We start from the raw sequence: 24,783 nt of genomic DNA, 5'->3' as shown, positions 1-24,783 counted from the left end.
GTGGAGCTTTTCCGGAGGGGAGCCTTCGTGCGCAGGCATGGAGGTGTTGTCCCTGGGTCGGGATGTGGTGCTGTACCCCGTGTCTGGGCATGGCTGCTGTGAACTGCGGTGCCAGAATCCGCCAGGATTCTGGTGAATTCGTTGTCCGACAGTGTGATGGAGTCCAGGTGTGGGGCCGGCAATTTGGCTTCACCCAGGGAGAACGTCTGGAAAGTCTCGGCATGTACCAGTCTTCCCTTGCAAGTCGACCAGCAGGCTGTGAGCTCGCAAGAAGTCCGCTCCCAGGAGTGGTTGGACCACGGCGTCCAGTGTGAAGTCCCACATGAACCAGCTGGCGCCGAACTGCAGCTGCACTGTGTGGGTGCCGTCGGTCTGTATCGTGCTGCCGTTTGCGGCCTTCAGAGTGGGTCCTGGCTTCCTGTTGTGGGTGTCGCACCCATCAGGGGTGAGAAGCTGATTTCTGCTCCGGTATCGACCAAGAAGCGGTGTCCCGACTGTTTGTCCCAGACATACAAGAGGCTGTCCTGGTGGCCAGCAGCCATAGCCATTAGCGGAAGGTGGCCCTGGCCCTTGAAGGGCGGGCGACAATGGCGGGCTTTCTGTGCCCCACTGCTGGTGGTAGAAACACCACTGTTCACTGGCCTGTTCACTCCTGCCTCTGTGTTGTGTGTGCCCCCCTGCCGGGCCTGGTCTGGTCCGCTGTTGGGCACGTGGGTTGGTAATCTGACTGACGGCTTTCCACAGCACGTCTGCCCAGGCCGCCACCTTCCGGCTGAAATCTGCGTCAGCCAGCAGCAGATGTATGTCCTCGGGCAGTTGCTCTAGGAATGCTTGCTCAAACATGAGGCAGGGCTCGTGTCCGTCAGCCAGGGCCAGCATCTCATTTATTAATGCTGACGGCGGCCTGTCTCCCAAACAGTCCAGGTGCAGCAGGCGGGCAGAGGCCAAAGGACCCAATGAGCAGCGCTTTGAATGCTTCATATTTGCCTTCTTCCGGGGGAGACTGTATGAAATCCGCAACCTGGGCGGCCGTCTCCTGGTCAAGGGCGCTCACCACGTGGTAGTAACGTGTGGAATCAGAAGAGATCTGCCGAATCTGGAACTGGGCTTCTGCTTGGCTAAAACACACATGGTCAGAGCGTCCAGAAAGTCGGCAGTTTTAATGAAACTGCGTGAACAGATGAAGAGTCGGTCGTCTTTGGTCCAAATCCCGTTTGGATTGTCGGGGTCACCAATGTAGCGATGTACTACATACAGAGCTAGAAACAACGACACGCAGTTGGTAAGTCGTTTCGAGATTAGTTTATTCAAACTTCACGGCGCTGGCTTTTAATCCCTAGCTCCCGCCCTCTCCGGGCAGAAATGACGTCAGAGCTGCATTACCAAAGTCTCTCCCCGCGCGCTGGTTATTTGTGAGCCGGTTGGCCTGCGCAGGAAGTGGGTTGCCACAATATTACAGTTTGATTGAAAAAAAAAGGTGCAATGCCAGCACGTTCAACCTAAATAAGAGCAATTATGAGGGCATTGAAGTGGACTGGCAAATAAGGTTAGGGCAGGGGTCACCAACCTTTTTTGCAGCATGGACCGGTTTAATATTGCGGCTGACGGGGGTGGTGGGGAGGTGTTAATCATGACCGGAATATAGGTGATAAGTCAACTATAAGTCACTTATTAATGGCTAATACACTCAATTTCGTTTCTAAAAGGGTTTATCTAACAAATTTAATATTAAACACAGCGCATATTTTCCTCGCATGAATATAGTGATAAGTCAATTGTAACTCACTTATAACATCATAACATCTTAAGTTACGTTTGGATATTAAGTACACAGTGCATATTTTCCTCATGTGACCATATAAAATCATTGCAACACACCAGTGAAAGGACGAAGGTCCCTGTAGCGGGACCGCGGCATTCACAGTCCAGAGAGAGTGACCAACCGACTGAGAAGTGCGACAGGGCACGTGCCCGCCCTCCTTGTAGGTAGGATCTATCGGCTGACAAAAGTTTGGCTCGAGAGATGACTTTCAGTAGATTGCAGTGAGGAAGCTGCTCTGCTACTTACGAAACCCTGAGCCCGAATTAGGTCGTCTGCCAATATTTTAGCACCGGGTTCCCCGCAAGCATTTATTTGGTGTGCTAAACAGGTTCAGAAGCGGCACCCATCTGTCTGCGCTCCAAGCCAGTATCAACGGTGCTTCTCACCAGCCGCACAAGGTGGCCGGTTACCCAAGGCCAACCAGTGATCCCTGGCGCTAGGGTACCACTGCAACTGATGACTTTGCGTGGGTAATGGCTTCGTGTGCATTCAAGTTCAACAGTGGGCGTGACAGGAAATGAGGAAAGGTGTAGCTGACTCGTATCGTTTCATATCAACAAATCATATCGTTTCCTTGCACATGCTTTGTGGTTGGGGACCACTGGGTTAGGGGATTGGCCAGTCAAAATGAAGGAACAGACATTGAAGGGGATATATCCTAAATTCCTGGTAGAGGATCCTCCATCTTTGGTTAATTACAGAAAATAAATGTAGTTCCAAACTTAAAGATGCTTATAGTACCATTAGTGGCAGATTAAAAGACCAGACAAAATATTTTAAAAAATGACTAAGTGATTAATAAAGAAGTTAAAGTACATGTTATGTCAATATTATGGGGGGGAAGATTAATGAAGTTAGTCCTATGAGAAGTGAATCTGGGGGACGAAGATTAGAAAATAAGCATATGAATTAACTATTTTTCATCAGTCTTTTCAATAGGAAATACATTTACCATTTCACAAATAGCTATGAATCAGAAATTGGAAGCGAGGGCAAAACCTGGAAAAATTAAAAACAGTTGAGGTGTAGTACTGTACCTAACAGTTCTCTGGGTTCTTCCTACAATTTGAAAAGAAATGGTTTTTGCGGTCTAGTCCTCAGCCTGAAACATCAACTATCTGTTTATTTCTATAGATGCTCTCTGACCTGCTAAGCTCCTCCAGCATTTTGTGTGTGTTGCTCTGGATTTCCAGCATCTGCAGAATTTCTCATGTTCATGTTTATAAGCGATGTTCTAATTTTCTAAAATTTGCCATAGATAGGAAGGATTTATTAGATTGGAAGATTGTGAATGTAATCCTACATTCAAAAGGGACCATGATAAGTTTAAAACTGTCTTTTGGAAAATTTGAGAAGTTACTATTGAAAGTGTTATAGCAGGGGTCACTGAAAAAAAGTTCCAAGTAATCAGCCAAAATTAACATGGTTTTTTGAAAGGGAAATTGTTTCCAATCAATTTATTGAAGTTCTTTGAAGAAGTAATTTGTGCTGTGGTTGAGAGAAACTAGTACATGTCTTATGAAAACCCAAGTGTTCAACATTTGATTCCAAGTTTCACTTTAAAGGTTATTAAAGAATATAGACCCTTATGGTTTAGGAGATCATATAGTGATGGAAATGGAGGATTAGTTGTCCAACATAAAGCAGAGATTTGTTGAAAATATTATGTGGTATTCCACAGCATTCTGTGCTGGAGCTGCCTTGTGCTTTTACACTTCATATGAATGAAGGGAGTTGAAGGTATGGTGCTAAAATTTCTGATGATGAAAAGTTTAGGTAGGAAAGCAAGTTATAAAGGCTGCAAAGACATATAAATAGAGTGTGCCAAAATAGCAAATGGAGCATTGTGTAGGAAGGAAACGCAAGAGACTGCAGATGCTGGAGTAGATAAACAGCTGAACAGAATCTGTTGAGGGAAAAATGTAGGATGATGTGGAAGTGTTAATTTTGGCAAGAAAAATAACAAAGATATTCCAGATGGTGAGTGATTGCAGGGATCTCAGATGCAAAGTAACCTCAGTGCCCAAGTATATGATTGACTAAATGGAAGTACGTAAGTAATTAGGAAAACTCACAAAATTTTACTGTTTTCCTTCTGAGGCTGTTTGGAATTGGAATTGAGGACGTTTCCAAAACGAAATTAGAATCAGAATCAGGTTTATTATCACTGGCATGTGACATGTAACTTAGCAGCAGCAGTTCAGTGCACTACATAATCTAGCAGAGAGAGAAAAAAAATAACTAAAACAATTATAAATAAACAAGTAAATCAATTACATATATTGAATAGATTTTTTAAAATGTGCAAACATAGAAATACTGTATATTAAAAACAGTGAAGTATTTAGCTTTATTTGTCACGTTATACATCAAAACATACAGTGAAACGTGTCGTTAGCATCACCAACCAATACAGTCCAATGATGTGTCAAGGGAAGCCCACAAGTGTTACCATGCTTCCAACACCAGCACAGCATACCTACAGCTTTCTAATCCTAACCCATACGTCTTTGGAATGTGGGAACAAAGTGAAGCACCTGGAGGAAACCCACGTGGTCATAGGGAGAACGTAAAAAATCTTCGTAGACAGCAGTGGAATTGAACCTCAATTGCTGATCATTGGTGCTATAAAGTGATGCGCTAACCACTATGCTACTTTTTGTGCATCCTGAGGTGATTGATGAAGCTGGTGAGGGAAGCACAGATACTTTTGCAGTTGGAGCAGGAAATGCCTGTTGGTGTGGGTAAATGGATAGATGGGTTCTTTGTGAGGAAGTACACTCATTCAACCATTCATACATACAGCAACTTCACGTTTTCAACTGAACATTCCTCCTCTGCCTTGTGGAGTTCTCACAGTCAATACTCGATTGTTCAATGAGTAGTTTTTCCTCCTTCTGTCCCTCCTTGTGACAGAATTTGAGGGAGAGTGTCTGATTTGGGAGTTGGTGTTGATTGTGCAAGAAGTGTGGAGGCAGCTGAGTTTAATTAGCTTGTCAGTGCTAGAGATGTTGGCCTAGGAAGACCCCGATGCTGTATGACTTATCCTTCCAGTGGAATGTAATTAGAATGGAAATTTATATATAAGTAGGGAAGTTACGCTTCATTTACATAGGGCATCAATGAAATCACATCTGGAGCACTGTATATGGGTTTGCTCCTTATTTAATGAAAGACATACTGTAAATATATTGAATGTGGTTTAGAGAAGATTCATTCGGCTAATATTTATTAGGCAGTATTTTTTAATAAGGAAAGGGTTTGAGAAACTAGGCTTCTATCTGCTATAGCTTCGAAGCAAGAGAGGAGACTTGATTGAAACAAATGATATCTTGTAGGATCTTGACAGGATGGATATGGGGAGGATAATCCTCTTGTGAGACAATCTAGAACCATGGGTCACTGTCTTGGACTGCATATTTAAAACAGATGTGATAAAACACTTTCTTTGAGAGGTGTGAATTTTTTGGATTTCCCCTCAATGTAGGGAAGGGGGTGTGGTAACAGACTTTCAGAATAGTTTTTGAGGCAAAGGTTGAGTTTTGATTAGCAAGGGGTTGCAGATTATGGGACTTGACAGGAATTTGGAGTTGAGATTACAGTCAGATTAGTCATGATCTTAATGAACGGCAGCAGTGCTTGAGGATGAAATTTCCTGCTTCTAATTCATATGAGCTCTCTTCTCTTCCATTTTTTATACCTTATTGCTCCTGCTTTTAATGTACTGGCAATTTTCTGTGCAGGCCAAAGAAAGTAAATTTGGCTACACTCAGCATGGCTGGAAATTTGAAACTTCCCAACAATTATGTTGGTTCAGTACAGGTGGAGATGACATCAGTAGTTTATATAACCATATAACAATTACAGCACGGAAACAGGCCATCTCGGCCCTTGTAGTCTGTGCCGAATGCTTACTCTCACCTAGTCCCACTGACCCGCACTCAGCCCATAACCCTCCTTTCCTGTCTATATACCTATCCAATTTTGCTTTAACTGACAATACCGAACCTGCCTCTACCACTTCTACTGGAAGCTCATTCCACACAGCTACCACCCTCTGAGTAAAGAAATTCCCCCTCATGTTACCCTTAAACTTTTGCCCCCTAACTCTCAACTCATGTCCTCTTGTTTGAATCTCCCCTACTCTCAATGGCAAAAGCCTATCCACCTCAACTCTATCTATCCCCCTCATAATTTTAAATACCTCTATCAAGTCCCCCCTCAACCTTCTGTGCTCCAAAGAATAAAGACCTAACTTGTTCAATCTTTCCCTGTAACTTAGGTGCTGAAACCCAGGTAACATTCTAGTAAATCTTCTCTCTACTCTATTTTGTTGACATCCTTCCTATAATTAGGTACCAGAAATGTACACAATACTCCAAATTCGGCCTTACCAATGCCTTGTGTGATTTTAACATTACATCCCAACTCCTGTACTCAATGCTCTGATTTATAAAGGCCAGCATACCAAAAGCTTTCTTCACCACCCTATTCACATGAGATTCCACCTTCAGGGAACTATGCACCATTATTCCTAGAGCACTCTGTTCTACTGCATTCTTCAATGCCCTACCATTTACCATGTATGTCCTATTTGGATTATTCCTATCAAAATGTAGCACCTCACACTTATCAGCATTAAACTCCATCTGCCATCTCTCAGCCCACTCTTCTAACTGGCCTAAATCCCTCTGCAAACTTTGAAAGCCTACTTCATTATCCACAATGCCACCTACCTTAATATCATCTGCATACTTATTAATCCAATTTACCACCCCATCATCCAGATCATTAATGTACATGACAAACAACATTGGACCCAGTACAGATCCCTGAGGCACATCACTAGTCACCGGCCTCCAACCTGACAAATGGTTATCTATCACTACTCTCTGGCATCTCCCATCCAGCCACTGTTGAATCCATTTTACTACTTCAATATTAATACCTAACGATTGAACTTTCCTAACTAACCTTCCATGTGGAACCTTGTCAAAGGCCTTACTGAAGTCCATATAGACAACATCCACTGCTTTACCCTCATCAACTTTCCTAGTAACCTCTTCAAAAAATTCAATAAGATTTGTCAAACATGACCTTCCACGCACAAATCCATGTTGACTATTCCTAATCAGACCCTGTCTATCCAGATAATTATATATACCATCTCTAAGAGTACTTTCCATTAATTTAGCCACCACTGATGTCAAACTTACAGACCTATAATTGCTAGGTTTACTCTTAGAACCCTTTGTAAACAATGGTACCACATGAGCAATACGCCAATCCTCCGGCACAATCCCCGATTCTAATGACATTTGAAATATTTCAGTCAGAGCCCCTGCTATTTCTACACTAACCTCCCTCAAGGTCCTGGGGAATATCCTGTCAGGATCTGGAGATTTATCCACTTTTATAATCCTTAAAAGCGCCAGTACTTCCTCCTCTTTAATCGTCATAGTTTCTATAACTTCCCTACTCATTTCCCTTACCTTATACAATTCAATATCCTTCTCCTTAGTGAATACCGAAGAAAAGAAATTGTTCAAAATCTCCCCCATCTCTTTTGGCTCCACACATAGCTGTCCATTCTGATTCTCCAAGGGACCAATTTTATCCCTCACTATCCTTGTGTTATTAATATAACTGTAGAAATTCTTTGTATTTATTTTCACCTTACTTGCCAAAGCAACCTCGTATCTTCTTTTAGCGTTTCTAATTTCTTTCTTAAGATTCTTCTTACATTCTTTATATTCATTAATTATGTGCTTCTGAACGGTGGAAGAAGATGACCCATTACAACGGCAGTGAAGGAGCCCCACTAGACCCTGACCACAATCTGTCAGGGTATCAGCCTCCCCACATTAAACAAAGTCAATGAATCATCTCTACAGCCACCTGGGGACCCACCAATAGACAAGAGCCTTGTACTCAACTTGAGTGATTGCACTGCTACCCCTCCTGATACTTCATGGGACCATCTGGATATGATCTGAGCAACCAATATGCATGGCATGCAGGAAGTTAGAAACTGCATTTATTATGCCACACGCATGCAGACAATAAACTGAAAATGCCACCTTCCAACTGCAAATGGACGAGTCACATACCAAGTTTTTGCCACTCAAAAGTAGTTCAGAGAATTAAGATATTTGACAAAGAGAAAAACAAAGGGGAAGTGAAGTGAAATCTGGTTATGAATTGAGGAGATAGGATTTGGATGCAGAACCTAAAAGGTAGTAGATGCAGATCCAATCCTATCAAAAGAGTATTGACGGCTAAACTCAAAGTGCAAGTTGTTGGACTAATTGTATTGCCTTTTGAAAGAGCCAGTATAGATCCAATGACCAAACCACTACCCACTATGATGTCTAACTCTGTTGCAAAGTGCGGTTATATAACCTTTCCCTGGTATAGCCCAGGCACCCTCTATACCATATCATCCTGCATTTTACATACTCTTCCTTGGTGATATGGAAATGGTTTTCACATGACTACCATTGATACTTTGAGTCACTGTTGCCATTCTTATAAATTGATGGTGTTGTATAGCACTGAAATGGGACCCTTTGCTCACTGCATCTGCACAGACCTTTCTGCCTTTCCATTTGAACATATTGGGACAGTGTCCATTTATGCCTTGCCTATTTAACAGTCTATCTAAATGATTTTGAAACATTGCAGTTGCATCTGATTCCACCACCACCTCTGGCAGAGTTTCAGAAAGCAACTACTCAAGGGATTCCAAGTACATTGATTATCTATGTGTGTATGCAGTTTACAACCCTGAGATTCATCTTCTTCACAGAGAGTCACAAAACAAAGAAAAGCATGAAAAGAAACCCCTCAACCCTTCCCCCCCCCACACACACACACAGAAGAATTAAATTGTGCAAACAGCAACAAGAAAGAATGGGTCAAAACACAGAAAATCAAACACAAAATCAAAAGACTTCATATTCGGTGCCGCTCAATGTTGGTTAGTTTAGTCCATAAACCGCTGATCCAGAACTTTGGTACCATCCTCCGACTGCATCGAGGGAGAGAGAGACCATTCGAATGCAGGGACGTTCCCTCGGGCGCATTCTCTGTATAAAATAAAAAAATGACTTAGATCCTCTAAGTCTCCTTCCTCTCAGTTTAGACCTATGCCCACTTGTTATTGATATTCCCACCTGGGGTCTATCAGGGCTTGGGAAAACAAACTCTTCTATGCAATCTCAACATAACTAAAGATCTCCAGTCTAGCCGAGATGTTGGTGGACTTCCTCTGTACTCACTCCAGAGGAATCATATTCTTCCTAAAGTGTGGTGACCAGACTTGTTCAGAGAATACTTCAAGCTTTGTAAAGTTGCAACACATGTCTCAACTCCTACAGTGTATTTCATAACCCTGCCTAAGAGGACAAGCATGCAAAAAGCATTGCTCACCTTATAGACTTGTGTTGCCACTTTCAGGAAACCATAGACTTGCACCCCTTGGCCTTTCTGTTCTTCATTTCTTTGTACCCTATCATTTTCTGTATGTGTCTTACCCCCTATTAGACATGCATCACCGTGTACTTGTCAGAATGAAATTCCACCTATTAATACTCTGTCCAATTCTTATTCTGATTCATACTCAGCTGCAATCTTAGACAACCTACTTTGGTGTCCACAGCACCACCAATCTCCATGCTGCCACAAACTTACTAATCATACCTAATGTGCGTCAAAGGTATTCTGTGAGTGCTGTTAGCTGCTTGTGCTGTGCTTGGTCCTACACTGTATTCCCTCACTGAAGCAGTGTGAGTTGTACTCCACATAAAAGGTAATCCATGAAAAAACACAGCCAAGGATCTCAGGTCAATGGAATGAAGCCCTCAGCTACTGATGCAGTTCAGTTGATTCAGAAAGCAAAATAGCAATAGCACTAAGTATATTCATATATTGAGCAAATGGAAAGGTTTAGCCAATAGCTCCTTGGTTCTTTTATTTCATTTTACTGGTATAAGCATACTTACTTGCATTTTTAACATGGATATCCTTTTTATGAAAGCTTTTATAATGGAGTATACAGTATGGTGAAACTGTAGATAAATTATCCTGGTCAGCTGTAATTCTTAACACAAACTAAATTACCTCAAGCAAAGAATTAATCTCTTTGGAGATATAGTAACCAGACTTTCGGTCTGCCCAGTGAATGTAATAATTATAAATAACTGTTGTGACTTACAATAAAACTTGTAACTTGAGAGAGGAGGCAAAAGGTTTTGAAGTTATTTCTGTTTGTGTTTGCTGTCATGGTGTTGAGGTAAATTATGCATGCGATCTCATGTAAGTTACTGGCATCTTAAATGTTTTTTCTTTTGTTGCAGAGACATTTCACAGTTTAAACCTCTGTCCAGTGCAACTTCTGTAACGATGATCACAGGAGAACTTTATGATGAACAGCTTCCTGATTCTCTGAACAAGGCAAGTACTGAATCTGGATCAATGGGGACTTACAGTATTGCCCTGTGGAGAATGTGAAAATCCATTTGAAACCACACCTACGTAATGTGCAATAGTCACAGGATTGTAAGGTCCTCTCCTAAGGCACCTAGATCTTAGGAATGAGATGGCCTTTTTTAAATTCTGTAGGGAATTTGTTCTGTACCTTACAATATATAGTTTATGCACTTTATTTATGCATAATTCATTTGTAGATATTATTCTTATCTTCCTAATTTATTGTGTGTTACATGTGTGTTGTGTGTACTACTGTGTTTTACACCCTGGTCCGGAGAAGTGTTGTCTCATTTAATGGTATACATGTATATAGTTAAATGACAATAAACTTGACTGGACCTGTGTTATGCAACAGTAAACTTTGAATTATTTGAATAATTATCTTTGAATTATGTAATTGGTTTTGAATATTAATGAACAATGAAAACTAACAAAATGGGTATTAATCATGGATTTGTGATAGCCATCACGCAGTTTAAATAACAAATGCTGAGGAAGCACCAGGTTTCTAACATATATTAACTTTATGGTGTCATCATCTACTTCTGGGAAGCAAGGTATTTGCAGTTGCAAATACATAGTTGTTTTAGTCAAGATTTTATCTTAAACTTGTAACATTGAGCCTATTGTTCTGTGGACACAAGCAGATGATTGTTAAATACTTGTGTGACATTATCTTAACCATATACCAAACAGCTGAGTTTCACGCTTGCAGTTGTCCTAGACATTGCTAAGCTGCAAATTGTTGTAATCAAGATCCATACATTGAATACAGCACACCTCATCAACTAATCTTAAAGATGAGAGGACTTGAAGATGACCAAAGTGAATAAAGGTTGTCCATTGGCATGGATGTTACACTCAGTGGCCACTTTATTAAGTACAGGAGTGGAACCCGTTGTGGTCTTCTACTGCCGTAGCACATCCACTTCAAGTTCTGAGGTGCTGCACATTCAGAGGTGCTCTTCTGCACACAACTGTTGTAATGTATGTTTATTTGAGTTACTGTTATCTTCCTGTCAGCTTGAACCAGTGTGGCAATTCTCCTCTGACCTCACATTAACAAGGCATTTTTGCCCATAGAACTGAGCTTACTGGATTTAAAAAAAAATTCACACTATTCTCTGTAAACTCTAAGAGACTGTTGTGCATGAAAATCCTAGGGGGGCAACAGTTTCTGAGATACTCAAATCATCCAGTCTGGCACCAACAATCATTCCAGATTGCATCATATTTCTTCCCTTTTCTGATGTTTGATTTTAACAACAACTGAACCATGATAATAATTCTTGACCATGATATCATGGTTTTATGCATTGAGTTGCTGCCACATGATTGGCTGATGAGATATTTGCATTAATGAGCAGGTGTACAGGTGGACCTGATAAAGTGCCCATTGGTGATTGCCTCGTACCCAATTTTATCCAATGCTCTTTGCTCAGTGTAAAGAGCCAAATCAGGTTAGAATAAGTCTTTTGTCAGGATTTTATGCTACCTACTCACATTATAACTAAACAATCTAATACCACTTCCCCATCCCCTTCATCCCCCAAAATTCAAACCATCCCTTTAATTAAATAGAACTACTAGAACGCCTGGGCACCACCTACACGGAGTAATTTGTACTTGTACTCGCCATTTTCCCTTGAAGGCCTAACTGTTCATTTCTTCATTCTGGACTACCGGTTAGCATCTTTCTTTTGAGGCTGCCATAAATCAGACACAGCAGGAAGAGGAAAGAAAATTAGAAAGTTACAGCTGCTCATATTCCTTGCTCAGTTCTTGCACAAGTTCTTTGAAAAAACACAGTTACTAAATCTCACAATTGTTTTCAGACACAGTTTTCAAATATTTTAAAATTAGGATGACAACTTTTGAATCTCTCCAGGAAAAATTTTAGAAACTGGCAACAGAACTGAAAAGAACTCATCATTTCCTGTGAAGATCTTTTAGCAATGGTTTTGAATTTATCATTTGTAGCTTTCAACATAATGAGTGGAGGACTTTGTTTTCCCTATTCTTTCTATCACTAGTATTAATTATCTTTGAAGCCTGTTTTAAGTCAGCTTTTAAATTTTCTCTCTTCCAAAGGATTCAGACATAACCCCTCAAAAATGAAGACTTAATAACATCATAGTAAAGGATATCTGTAGCTTTTCTAGCAATTTGATTGGTTTTCCATCCAGAAATGTACATAATAAATCAACTCAGGTGTAATTACTGACAAATCACAAGATGGCTTTTTAGATCATTTTGGTGTTCAGCCTACTAGGGGATCAGCTATACTGGATTGGGTGTTATGTAATGAACGGGAGGCAATTAGGGAGCTTAAGGTGAAGGAACCCTCAGGAAGTAGTGACCACAATATGATTGAGTTGAACTTGAAACTTGATACGAAGAAACCGATGTCTGACATAGCAGTGTTTCACTGGAGTAAAGGAAATTACAGTGGTATGAGAGAGGACTTGGCCAAAGTAAATTGGAAGGAGATGCTGGCAGAGGTGTCAGCAGAGCAGCAGCGACTTGGGTTTCTGGGAAAATAAGGATGGTGCAGGAGAGATGTATTCCAAAAAGAAAGAAATACTCAAATTTCAAAACAGTACAACCCTGGCTAACAAGAGAAGTCAAAGGTGGATGGGACCTGGAATGATAGAGCAGTGGAAGAAGTGCATGGAATAAAGCCAGATCTAACATATAGAGGGGCTTTGAGGAAAGAGAAGCAGAATAAAGGGTGTAAAGGTAGTAAGGTAGAAAGGCTAAAGTGTGTGTACTTCAATGCAAGAAGCATCAGGAGCAAAGGTGATGAACTGAGAGCTTGGATACATACATGGAATAATGATGTAGTGACCATTACAGAGACTCGGCTGCCACCAGGGCAGGAATGGATTCTCAATATTCTTGGATTTCAGCGTTTTAAAAGGAATAGAGAGGGGGGGAAAGGGGAGGAGGGGTGGCGTTACTGGTCAGGGATACTATTACAGCTACAGAAAGAGTGGGTAATTTAGCAGGATCCTCTTTTAAGTCAGTATGGGTGGAAGTCAGGAACAGGAAGGGAGCACTTACTCTATTGGGAGTATTCTATAGGCCCCAGGTAGCAGCAGAGATACCGAGGAGCAGATTGGGAAGCAGATTTTGGAAAGGTCCAAAAATAACAGGGTTGTTATCATGGGTGACTTTAACTTCCCTAATATTGATTGGCACCTGATCAGTTCCAATGGTTTAGATGGGGCAGAGTTTGTTAAGTGTGTCCAGGATGGATTCCTGTCACAGTATGTTGACAGGCTGACTATGGGGAATGCCGTATTAGATCTAACATTAGGTAACAGAGGTCAGGTCACAGACCTCTCAGTGGGTGAGCATCTGGGGGACAGTGATCACTGCTCCCTGGCCTTTAACATTATCATGGAAAAGGATAGAATCAGAGAGAACAGGAAAATTTTTAATTGGAGAAGTGCAAATTATGAGGCTTTAAGGCTAGAACTTGTGAGTGAATTGGGATGATGTTTTTGCAGGGAACTGTATTATGGACATGTGGTCGATGTATAGGGATCGCTTGCAGGATATTAGGGACAAATTTGTCCCGGTGAGGAAGATCAAGAATGGTAGGGTGAAGGAACCATGGGTGACAAGTGAGGTGGAAAATCTAGTCAGGTGGAAGAAGGCAGTATACATGAGGTTTAGGAAGCAAGGATCAGATGGGTCTATTAATGAATATAGGGTAGCAAGAAAGGAGCTTAAGAAGGGGCTGAGGAGAGCAAGAGGGGGTCATGAGAAGGCCTTGGCGAGTAGGGTAAAGGAAAACCACAAGGCATTCTTCAATTATGTGAAGAACAAAAGGATGACAGGAGTGAAGGTAGGACCGATTAGAGATAATGGTGGGAAGATGTGTCTGGAGGCTGTGGAAGAGAGTGAGGTCCTCAATGAATACTTCTCTTCAGTATTCACCAATGAGAGGGAACTTGATGACAGTGAGGACAATATGAGTGAGGTTGATGTACTGGAGCATGTTGATATTAAGGGAGAGGAGGTGCTGGAGTTGTTAAAATACATTATGTTGGATAAGTCCCCGGGGCCTGACAGAATATTCCCCAGGCTGCTCCACAAGGCGAGGGAAGAGATTGCTGAGCCTCTGGCTAGGATCTTTATGTCTTCGTTGTCCATGGGAATGGTACCGGAGGATTGGAGGGAGGCGAATGTTGTCCCCTTGTTCAAAAAAAGTAGTAGGGATAGTCTGGATAATTATAGACCAGTGAGCCTTACGTCTGTAGTTGGAAAGCTGTTGGAAAAGATTCTTAGAGATAGGATCTACGGGCATTTAGAGAATCATGGTCTGATCAGGAACAGTCAGCATGGCTTTGTGAAGGGCAGATCGTGCCTAACTAGCCTGATAGAGTTCTTTGAGGAAGTGACCAGGCATATAGATGAGGGTAGTGCAGTGGATGTGATCTACATGGATTTTAGTAAGGCGTTTGACAAGGCCAAAGTCAGAAGGCATGGGATCCAGGGAAGTTTGGCCAGGTGGATTCAGAATTGGCTTGCCTGAAGAAAGCAGAGGGTCATGGTAGAGGGAGTACATTCGGATTGGAGGGTTGTGACTAGTGGTATTCCACAAGGTTCAGTTCTGGGACCTCTACTTTTCGTGATTTTTATTAACGGTCTGAATGTGGGGGTGGAAGAGTGGGTTGGAAAGTTTGCAGACGACACAAAGGTTGGTGGTGTTGTGAACATGGTAGAGGATTGTTGAAGATTGCAGAGAGACATTGATAGGATGCAGAAGTGGGCTGAGAAGTGGCAGATGGAGTTCAACCCAGAGAAATGTGAGGTGGTACACTTTGGAAGGACAAACTCCAAGGCAGAATACAAAGTAAATGGCAGGATACTTGGTAGTGTGGAGGAGCAGAGGATCTGGGGGTACAAGTCCACAGGTCCCTGAAAGTTGCCTCATAGGTAGATAGGGTAGTTAAGAAAGCTTTTGGGGTGTTTCATAAGTCGAGGGATAGTTTAAGAGTCGCAAGGTGATGATGCAGCTCTATAAAACTCTGGTTAGGCTACACTGTGTCCAGTTCTGGTCGCCTCACTATAGGAAGGATGTGGAAGCATTGGAAAGGGTACAGGGGAGATTTACCAAGATGCTGCCTGGTTTAGAGAGTGTGGATTATGATCAGAGATTAAGGGAGTTAGGGCTTTACTCTTTGGAGAGGAGAATGAGAAGAGATATGATAGAGGTTTACAAGATATTAAGAGGAATAGATAGAGTGGACAGTCAGCGCCTCTTCCACAGGGCACCACTGCTCAATACAGGAGGACATGACCTTAAGCTTCCTGTAGAAGTAGTAGAGGCCAGTTCAGTTGTGTCATTTAAGGTAAAATTGGATAGGTATATGGACAGGAAAGGAGTGGAGGGTTATGGGCTGAGTGCGGGTAGTTGGGACTAGTTGAGATTAAGAGTTCGGCACGGACTAGGAGGGCCGAGATGGTCTGTTTCTGTGCTGTGATTGTTATATGGTAAGGGGTGGGAAGTTCAAGGGGGTTATTAGAGGAAGGTTTTTTACTCAGAGAGTGGTTGGTGCCTGGAACACACTGCCTGAGTCAGTGGTGGAGGCAGATACACTAGTGAAATTTAAAAGACTAGTAGACAGGTATGTGGAGGAATTTAAGGGTGGGGGTTATATGGGAGGCAGGGTTTAAGGGTCAGCACAAGATTGTGGGCTGAAGGGCTTTTATAGTGCTGTACTATTCTATGTTCTATAAAGCTAATGTAAAAGCAAAAGAGAGGACATCCAACAAAACAAAAATTCACGGGAAGATAAAAGATCAGGAAGTTTTTAAAAACCTATAAAAAGCAACTAAAAGAATCATCAGGAGGGAACTGAAGAAATACGAAAGTAAGGTAACAAACAATATCAAAGTGGATAGTAAAAGCTTTTGCAAGTATGTAAAAAGTAAAAGAGAGATGAGAGTGGATATAGGACTGCTAGAAAATGAGGGCAGAGAAATAATAACGGGGGACAAGGAGATGGCAGATGAACTAAATGAGAATTTTATATCAGTCTTCACTGTGGAAGACACTTAGCCCTGTGCCAGATCTTGAAGGGTGTGAGGGAAGAGAAGTGAGTGCAGTTACTAATACAAGGGAGAAGTTGCTCAAAAAGCTAAAAGACCAAAGGGTACATAAGTCGCAAAGACCAGATGAGCTGCACCTTAGGGTTCTGAAAGAGGTAGTGGTAGAGATTGTAAAGGCATTAACAATGATCTTTCAAAACTCATTGGACTCTGGCATGGTGCCAGAGGACTGGAAAATTGCAAATGTCATTCCACTCTTTAAGAAAGATGGAAGGCAGCAGGAAAGAAATTATGGACCCGTTAGCCTGATCTCAGTGGCTGGGAAGATGTTGGAGTCAGTTATTAAGGATGAGGTTATGGAGTACTTACTGACACAGGACAATATAGGATCATGTCAACATGATTTCCTTAAGGGAAAATCTTGCCTGATGAACCTGCTGGAATACTTCGAGGAGATTACAAGTAGGATAGATAAAGGGGATGCAGTGGATGTTGTATATTTGGACTTTCAGAAAGCCTTTCATAAGGTGCCACACATGAGGCTGCTTACCAAGTTAAGAGCCCATGGTGTTACATGAAAGTTACTACCATGGTTAGAACATTGGCTGATTGGTAGGAGGGAGCGAGTGGGAATAAAAGGATTTTTGTCTGGTTGTCTGCCAGTGACTAGTGGTGTTCTGCAGGGGTTGGTGTTGGGACTGCTTCTTTTTATGCTGTATATCAATGATTTAGATGATAGAGTGGATGGCTTTGTTGTCAGGTTTGTAGATGATACGAAGATTGGTGGAGGGGCATGTAGTGTTGAGCAAACAGATAGGCTACAGAAGGACTTAGACAGATTAGGAGAATGGGCAAGAAAGGGGCAAATGAAATACAATGTTGGAAAATGTATGGTCATGTACTTTGGTAGTTGAAATAAATGTGTGGACTATTTTCTTAAGAGATGCCAGGGGACTTGAGAGTCCTTGTGGAGAATATCCTAAAGAAGCAACTTGCAGGTTGAGCTGGTGTTGAGGAAGACAAATGCAATGTTAGGATTTATTTCAAGAGGTCTATAACACAAGAGCAGAGAAGTCACTGGTGAGGCCTCACCTTGAGTATTGTGAACAGTTTTGGGCTCCTGATCTAAGAAATGATATGCTGGAATTGGAGAGGGTTCAGAGGAGGTTCACAAGGTCGATTTCAGGAATGAAATGGTTATCATATGAGGCAAGTTTGATGGCTCTGGGTCAGAACTTATTGAAATTTAGAAGGATGAGGGGGGGATCTGATTGAAACCTTTCAAATATTGAAAGGCCTAGACAGAATTGATGTGGAAAGGCTGTTTCCCATGGTGGGGGCCTCAGGATAGAGGGGCATCCGTTTAAAGCAAAGAAATTTCATAGCCAGAGGGTAGTGAATTTGTAGAATTTATTACCACAGGCAGCTGTGGAGGCCAGGTCACTGGTTATATTTAAGGCAGAATATGATGGGTTCTTGAATGGACATGGCATGAAAGGTTACAGGAATAAGGCCAGGGAGTGGGGCTGAGGAGGGGATAAAAAAGGATCTGCCATGATTGAAGAGCGGAGCAGACTCAATGGGCCGCATGAACTTCCTTTTGGTGTTCCTGTTTCCTCCCATAGTCCAAAGATATACCAGTTAGTAGGTTAATAGGTCATAGGGAATTGTCCTGCAGTTAGGCTAGGGTTAAATCTAGGGTTTGCTGGGCGGTGTGGCTGGAAGGGACTATTCCGCCCTCTATCTCATTAAATAAATAAACCCATCTGATTTTATCATTATAATCAGCTTGTAAAGCACCTTCCAAGTACTTATGTACATAGTTTCTTAGCTTATCTACACTTTTCAAAACTATGCCATTTAAGTAAGATATCATGCCTGTGCTTCCATTGTGAGGTGTTTCACACTTTTCCACACTGAACTCCGCCACTTACAGATTGTCTCTTTTTAGCATTTGATCACTCATCTTGAGTTCATCACTGTTTGCGTTTCTGCCACATTTGGTGTTATTGGTAAACTATATGATACTGTAGGTTGTTCATGAAATGTAAGGAGGCCTGGAGCAAACCATCAACATTCTGAAAAAATAATAATGCACCTCCTGACCTTCAACTGCTTTGTAATCAATTTTTGAAGTGCGGTCAGGATTACTGCTTAATAATACATGCAGAGATTTAAAATTTTTGCAATGCCAGCTATGTTTTTGACTCCAAGGTTAGCAGGCAAGGTCTTTGTGTTGATTATTCACCTGCCTGCAGGAAATCCTTGCTTGAACTGTCATTTGAATTTTTAAATGTTTTCACAAAACAAATGCAGCTATTTTTCAGTGGCATGGCTAACTCCAACCCTGAAGAAGGTTTGCATTCTGGATCTGATCTGTCACAACAAATAGCTCATCACATAATGTTTTGGAAACATTTCAAAGCGTTCAGTTGTATAATGAAAGCAGGTGTTAAAGTCAAAACATGCAGTTTAATCTCATTCAGGTTAGAATTTAAAGTCTGTAATTTTATTTATAAAAAAGATTTAAGTTCTGAATAAATGGCTAATACTCCCCTCTAGGAAATAGAGGAATTTATAGTAGTTTATAGTAGAAAAGGGCCATTTGATCAATTCTGTCTGCTAGAGAGCAAAGAGCTACATGAATTAATTCCACCTTCCAGTATAGGCCCAAGCCCTGAAGGTTATAGTTCCCTGAATACAATGACTATTCATGTGTAATGCAGGTTTCTGCCTCTACTACTTGTCTATACAGACTTTCTGAATGAAAATGCGTTTCTTCATCTGCTCCCAAATATGTCTCCATATTACTTCAAATTTACTGTATGCCCACTGATTTGTGAACTTCAGTTAATGGGAATATTTCCTTTCTATACACTCTAGGCCTCTCATAACATTTGGCATGTTATGAGTGCTGAGATAGGGTAAATTGCAAGCAGGCTTTTCCCACTGAGGCTGGGTGAGGCTAGCACTAGAGGTCAAGGGTGAAAGGTTAAATATTTAAGGAAAACATGAGGGAGAGCTTCTTCACTCAGAGGTTAGTGAGAGTGTGGAGCGAGCTGCCAGCACAACTGGTGGATGAGGGTTTGATTTCAACGTTTAAGAGAGGTTTGGATAATCACATGAATGGGGGGGGGGGCGGTATGGAGAGTTATGGTCCAGATGCAGGTTAATTAAACTATGCGGAATAATGGTTTGGCACTGATTAGGCAGGCCAAAGGACCTGTTTCTGTGCTGTAGTACTACAGTGGCATGCAAAAGTTTGGGCACCCCAGTCAAAATTTCTGTTACTGTGAATAGCTAAGCGAGTAAAAGATTACCTGATTTCCAAAAGGCATAAAGTTAAAGATGACACATTTCTTTAATATTTTAAGCAAGATTACTTTTTTATTTCCATCTTTTACAGTTTCAAAATAACAAAAAAGGAAAAGGGCCTGAAACAAAAGTTTGGGCACCCTTCATGGTCAGTACTTAGTAACACCCTGTTTGTCAAGTATCACAGCTTCTAAACAGTTTCTGTAGCCAGCTAAAAGTCTTTCAATTCTTGTTTGGGGGAATTTCACCCATTCTTCCTTGCAAAAGGCTTCTAGTTCTGTGAGATTCTTGGGCCGTCTTGCATGCACTGCTCTTTTGAGATCTACTCACAGATTTTTGATGATGTTTAGGTCAGGGAACTGTGAGGCCATGGCAAAACCTTCAGCTTGCACCTCTTGAGGTAGTCCATTGTGAATTTTGAGGTGTGTTTAGGATCATTATCCTGTTGTAGAAGCCATCCTCTTTTCATCTTCAGCTTTTTTGCAGATGGTGTGATGTTTGCTTCCAGAATTTGTTGGTATTTAATTGAATTCATTCGTCCCTTTACCAGTGAAATGTTGCCTGTGCCACTAGATGCAATGCATGCCAAAGCATGATCGATCCACCCCCATGCATAACAGTTGGAGAGATGTTCTTTTCATGAGATTCTGCACTCTTTTCTCCAAACATACCTTTAATCATTTCAGCCAAAAAGTTCTAGTGTAACTTCAACAGTCCACAGGACTTATAAACATATAACAATTTCAGCACGGAAACGGGCCATCTCGGCCCTTCTAGTCTGTGCCGAACGCTTACTCTCACCTAGTCCCACTGACCCACACTCAGCCCATAACCCTCCATTCCTTTCCTGTCCATATACCTATCCAATTTTACTTTAACTGACAATATCGAACCTGCCTCTACCACTTCTATTGGAAGCTCATTCCACACAGCTACTACTCTCTGTATAAATTCCCCCACGTGTTACCCTTAAACTTTTGCCCCCTAACTCTCAACTCATGTCCTCTTGTTTGAATCTCCCCTACTCTCAGTGGAAAAAGCTTATCCACGTCAACTCTATCTATCACTCTCATAATTTTAAATACCTCTATCAAGTCCCCCCTCAAACCTCTACACTCCAAAGAATAACTTTGGACCTAACTTAGATTGAAAAGACCTAACTTGTTCAACCTTTCTCTGTAACTTAGGTGCTGAAACCCAGGTAACATTCTAGTAAATCTTCTCTGTACTCTCTCTATTTTGTTGACATCTTTCCTATAATTTGGTGACCAGAACTGTACACAATACTCCAAATTCGGCCTTACCCCAACTCCTATACTCAATGCTCTGATTTATGAAGGCCAACATACCAAAAGCTTTCTTCACCACCCTATCCACATGAGATTCCACCTTCAGGGAACCATTATTCCTAGATCTTATTTCCAAAATGCATCAGGCTTGTTTAGATGTTCCTTTGCAAACTTCTGATGCTGAATTTTGTGGTAAGGATGCAGGAAAGGTTTTCTGATGAGCCTTCCATTAAGGTCATATTTGTGCAGGTGTCGCTGCACAGTAGAACAGTGCACCACCACTCCAGAGTCTGCTAAATCTTCCTGAATGTCTTTTTCAGTCAAACAGGGGTTTTGATTTGCCTTTTTAGCAAACCTATGAGCAGTTCTCTCGGGAAGTTTCCTTGGTCTTCCAGACCTCAACTTGACCTACACCATTCCTGTTAACTGCCTTTTCTTAATTACATTACAAACTGAGGAACCGGCTACCTGAAAACGCTTTGGTACCTTCTTATAGCCTTCTCCTGCTTTGTGGGCATCATTTATTTTAATTTTCAGAGTGCTAGGCAGCTGCTTAGAGGAGCCCATGGCTGTCAGGGTATTTATAAAATTGTCAAGTCCCTTTTTATTGTCATTTTGACCATAAACTGCTTCTACAGTACACAGTAAAAATGAAACAACGTTCCCCCAGGACCATGGTGCTACATGAAATAACACAAAACTACACTAGACTATGTGAGACAACTCAAGGCTACAGCCAGAGAGAATCCAAATTGCAATATGGGGAGCACCAGTTTTGTCATGGGGAGGAGGCAGCTGAAGAGGTCTCTGACACTGACAGCAGGGAAAACCTTATGTACTTACCTCAGTCAGAATTGTTTCTTTACTTGAAGCTGCTTTTGGTTGTAGGATTCTCTGGTGTTCTGTTCTTCCCAGGCTGGTCTGGATGGTAAAGTTATCTTGGTTCCAGGGCCAGCTCGGTAATTGTGTACCAAGTTCGCTGAGTTAAAAAAGTCAGAGGGTGTCAGGGGAGAGTTCCTTTTCAGACTGGAAGCTTGTGGCTCCAATCTGGAAAGGGATCAATGGCTGGGACTCCTGTTATATGTTGTCTATGTTCACATTTTGGATGAGAATGCATAAGGCATATCTAGAATGTTTGTGGATAACATCAAAATCGGTGATACAATATTTGGTGAAGAAGGTTGTTTTAGATTACAGCAGGATTTAAATGAACTGAGTGTGGGCCAAGGAACAGCAGATATAATTTGGCACAGGTTGAAGGGCCTGCTTCTATGATGTAGTCTTCTATGATGCTTATACTCTGTGACTGTGGACACTCTGTACCTGCTGTTTGCCAGAAGTCAGTGCATCGTCTGTGAAGCATTGTCTCAGAAGAGCCAGCTTTTTGCAGGGCCTTGAAATATCAGACATTATTAATCTTGTGGCACTATTTCTGCTGTAGTTGATAATGCAACAAGGCAAAAGAATATCCACTAAATGGGAGAACATGGAGCGATGTTGCATGCAGTATTGTCTTCAAGTTTATATGCACAAATTCTTAAAAGGTGACAGGCGAGATCAATCAGGTGCTTGAAAAGATGTAATTCCAGTTGGCCCATGCTACAGAGACAATCTTGTTGCACTGGAGAGAGGCAGAAGAGATTTATAAAAGTGTTACCACAACTGGAAAACTGTCCCTGAGAGAAAAGAGTGGATAAGCTTGGGTTACTCTCTTTACAGCAGAAGCATGATGAGGGGTCAACATAGATAAATTGGAAGGAACAATATCACTTGGCAGAGGGATCAAAAACCAGGGTGTAAGTGGCAGACGGATTTGAGGTGAGGTATTTCAGCTTGACTTTGCAGAGCAGCAATAATATGGAAAATGTTGCAAATGGTCCTTCTCACCCTCCACCCCCTGAAACTCTGCAGTTTCATATCCATTTAAATTCTAAACTTCTCTCTGCTGTAATCCCATCAATCTCTTTGCAGTTCCGAGCCCTGATGTTAGAAACACCATGTTTAAATATTTTCTTTTAATGTTTACTACAGGTCGTGTTCCAGTTTCAGCAACGATTCAGTGCACAGAATTATCCCTCGGTCAAATGGATCAAAATTAAAGGGGCAGACAGACGGATGATCTACAGAAATCCCACTGATGTCATAAAACAGCTTAAAAAAATTATAAATAAAAAGAGGGTCAAGCAGGAGAGTCAGTAACTTCGCCTGAGTATTAGGCCATGTCCATTGATTCATTGACAGCATCTGAAGAAGAATATCATAATTGAGAATCAAGATAAAGATGGCATTTTCAAGCATGTAAGTGTGGAGAAACACTGGATAAAGTAACAAGAATGGGTAGCTCAGCTGGTTGATAGTTGGGTTAAGTTTGTTTCCAATCTTGGCAATTTGTTTGCAAACATTCCATCACCATATGAGGAGACCGTGAGTATGTTGCTTTGGATTTCCAGTATCTGCAGATTTTCTTGTGTTTGTGCTTCTAGGAGTTCTCTTGCATGCCGCGTGTTTGCTTGCGCCATGACTCATTGATGCCTAGTTGAATTTATGTCTCTCTTGATCTTCATGGGACACTAGGGAGACTTGGTCATGTCGCTTTGCAGCCAATTGATATTTATGGATCCTTGTGGATAGTTTTCTCCCAGTTGGACTGACGTAATATTTGCTGCAGTCCCTGCACTAGATTCTGTAGTCTACATTGGTCTTGTTCAATAGCTTTGCTCTTTAAAGATCCAGTCAGCAGATTGGTAAGTATATAAAGGCCAAGCATTCGGAGAACATATCACAATTAACAGTGCACTGATGTCTCCTTGTACACTGATGAAATATTTGCAAGTAAATTGCCAAGATCAGAGGACAACTCAACCCAACTAACAGAAGATTTCGCCTCCTGAAAAATTGTGTGAAAGTCTTTAAGAAATGCAATACAGGCAAATGAAGGAACTGCTGTAACAAATTGATTAGCAGTTTTCCTTAAGTTTAAAGTGGCACTCTGTTTTGTTTAATGTGTATAAGGTTTAGATGTGCAACTTTTCATATGCATTACACACATACTGTTACTACAAGGAGAAAGAAATATAATTAATGTGTTTTGCACTAATTTGGGCAGCTACCTGTCTGCAGGAATAACAGGTTGGCTTCTTTGTATCTGTCACCCAGGTCTAACGATCAGATTCGTCACTGTAGAAAGTTTCCTAGCTTTCTTGGCATTTTCTGATCTAATCAGACCATTATAATTTATACAAAAATTGTTGTCTATCTCAGTAGTTGTGACAGCTGAATTCCCTGGCCAAGAGCTATGTTTCTGAGAATACAGTGATTCTGATGTGACTAATACTGACATCGAGGTAATCATGTTTCTGAATGGACAACCGTCTTTTGGGTAGCATTGCCTTGGAGTATGGGTGGTCAATCATTTGCAATAAAGAAATATTGGAGAGAGTTCATTGTCTCAAGGCAATTATTTGCACAAATATATTTAAGTTCTGAGGGTGGAGAAAACTGCTGCTCTCCTTGTAGTGTCCAGGATCCACCTAAAAAGGATTTTGTTTATCTGAGTTTATTTTCAACAAGCATTTGGAAATTTGACTCTTTTCCAGTTTTTCTTTCAATTATCGACTTTGATTTCTCTTATTAATGTGCATTCTACAACTAAAGGTGATACTAAATTGTGTGTGTGAAAACATGAATGCGTATAACCCTGCGTGAGACATCTTCAGGTATTTGTTAGGCATAATTTCACAATTGTATCCAGTAGGAAATTCCAGTACTGAAATTGCCAGCTCTATTTAACGTTTGAACTTCTAT

The 24,783-nt window shown here is 41.4% G+C and overlaps 1 protein-coding gene across 1 annotated transcript in view; it reads left to right on the top strand.

Annotated features, from left to right (window-relative positions):
• The window catches only part of si:dkey-122a22.2 (uncharacterized), a 180,855-nt gene extending 156,407 nt beyond the window's left edge, over window positions 1-24,448 (top strand). The window contains exons 10-11 of the mRNA XM_059971016.1: window positions 10,180-10,276; window positions 23,011-24,448. Coding sequence (XP_059826999.1) covers window positions 10,180-10,276; window positions 23,011-23,178 — 265 coding nt within the window. The 3' untranslated portion in view covers window positions 23,179-24,448. The remainder of the gene's footprint in view (window positions 1-10,179; window positions 10,277-23,010) is intronic.
• The last annotated feature ends 335 nt before the right edge of the window (window positions 24,449-24,783 follow it).

Source organism: Hypanus sabinus, chromosome 1 (assembly GCF_030144855.1).
Source record: "Hypanus sabinus isolate sHypSab1 chromosome 1, sHypSab1.hap1, whole genome shotgun sequence".
NCBI classification, from domain to species: domain Eukaryota; kingdom Metazoa; phylum Chordata; class Chondrichthyes; order Myliobatiformes; family Dasyatidae; genus Hypanus; species Hypanus sabinus.
Note: the sequence above shows the minus strand (reverse complement) of the source record. Positions and strands in the feature narration are given on the sequence as shown.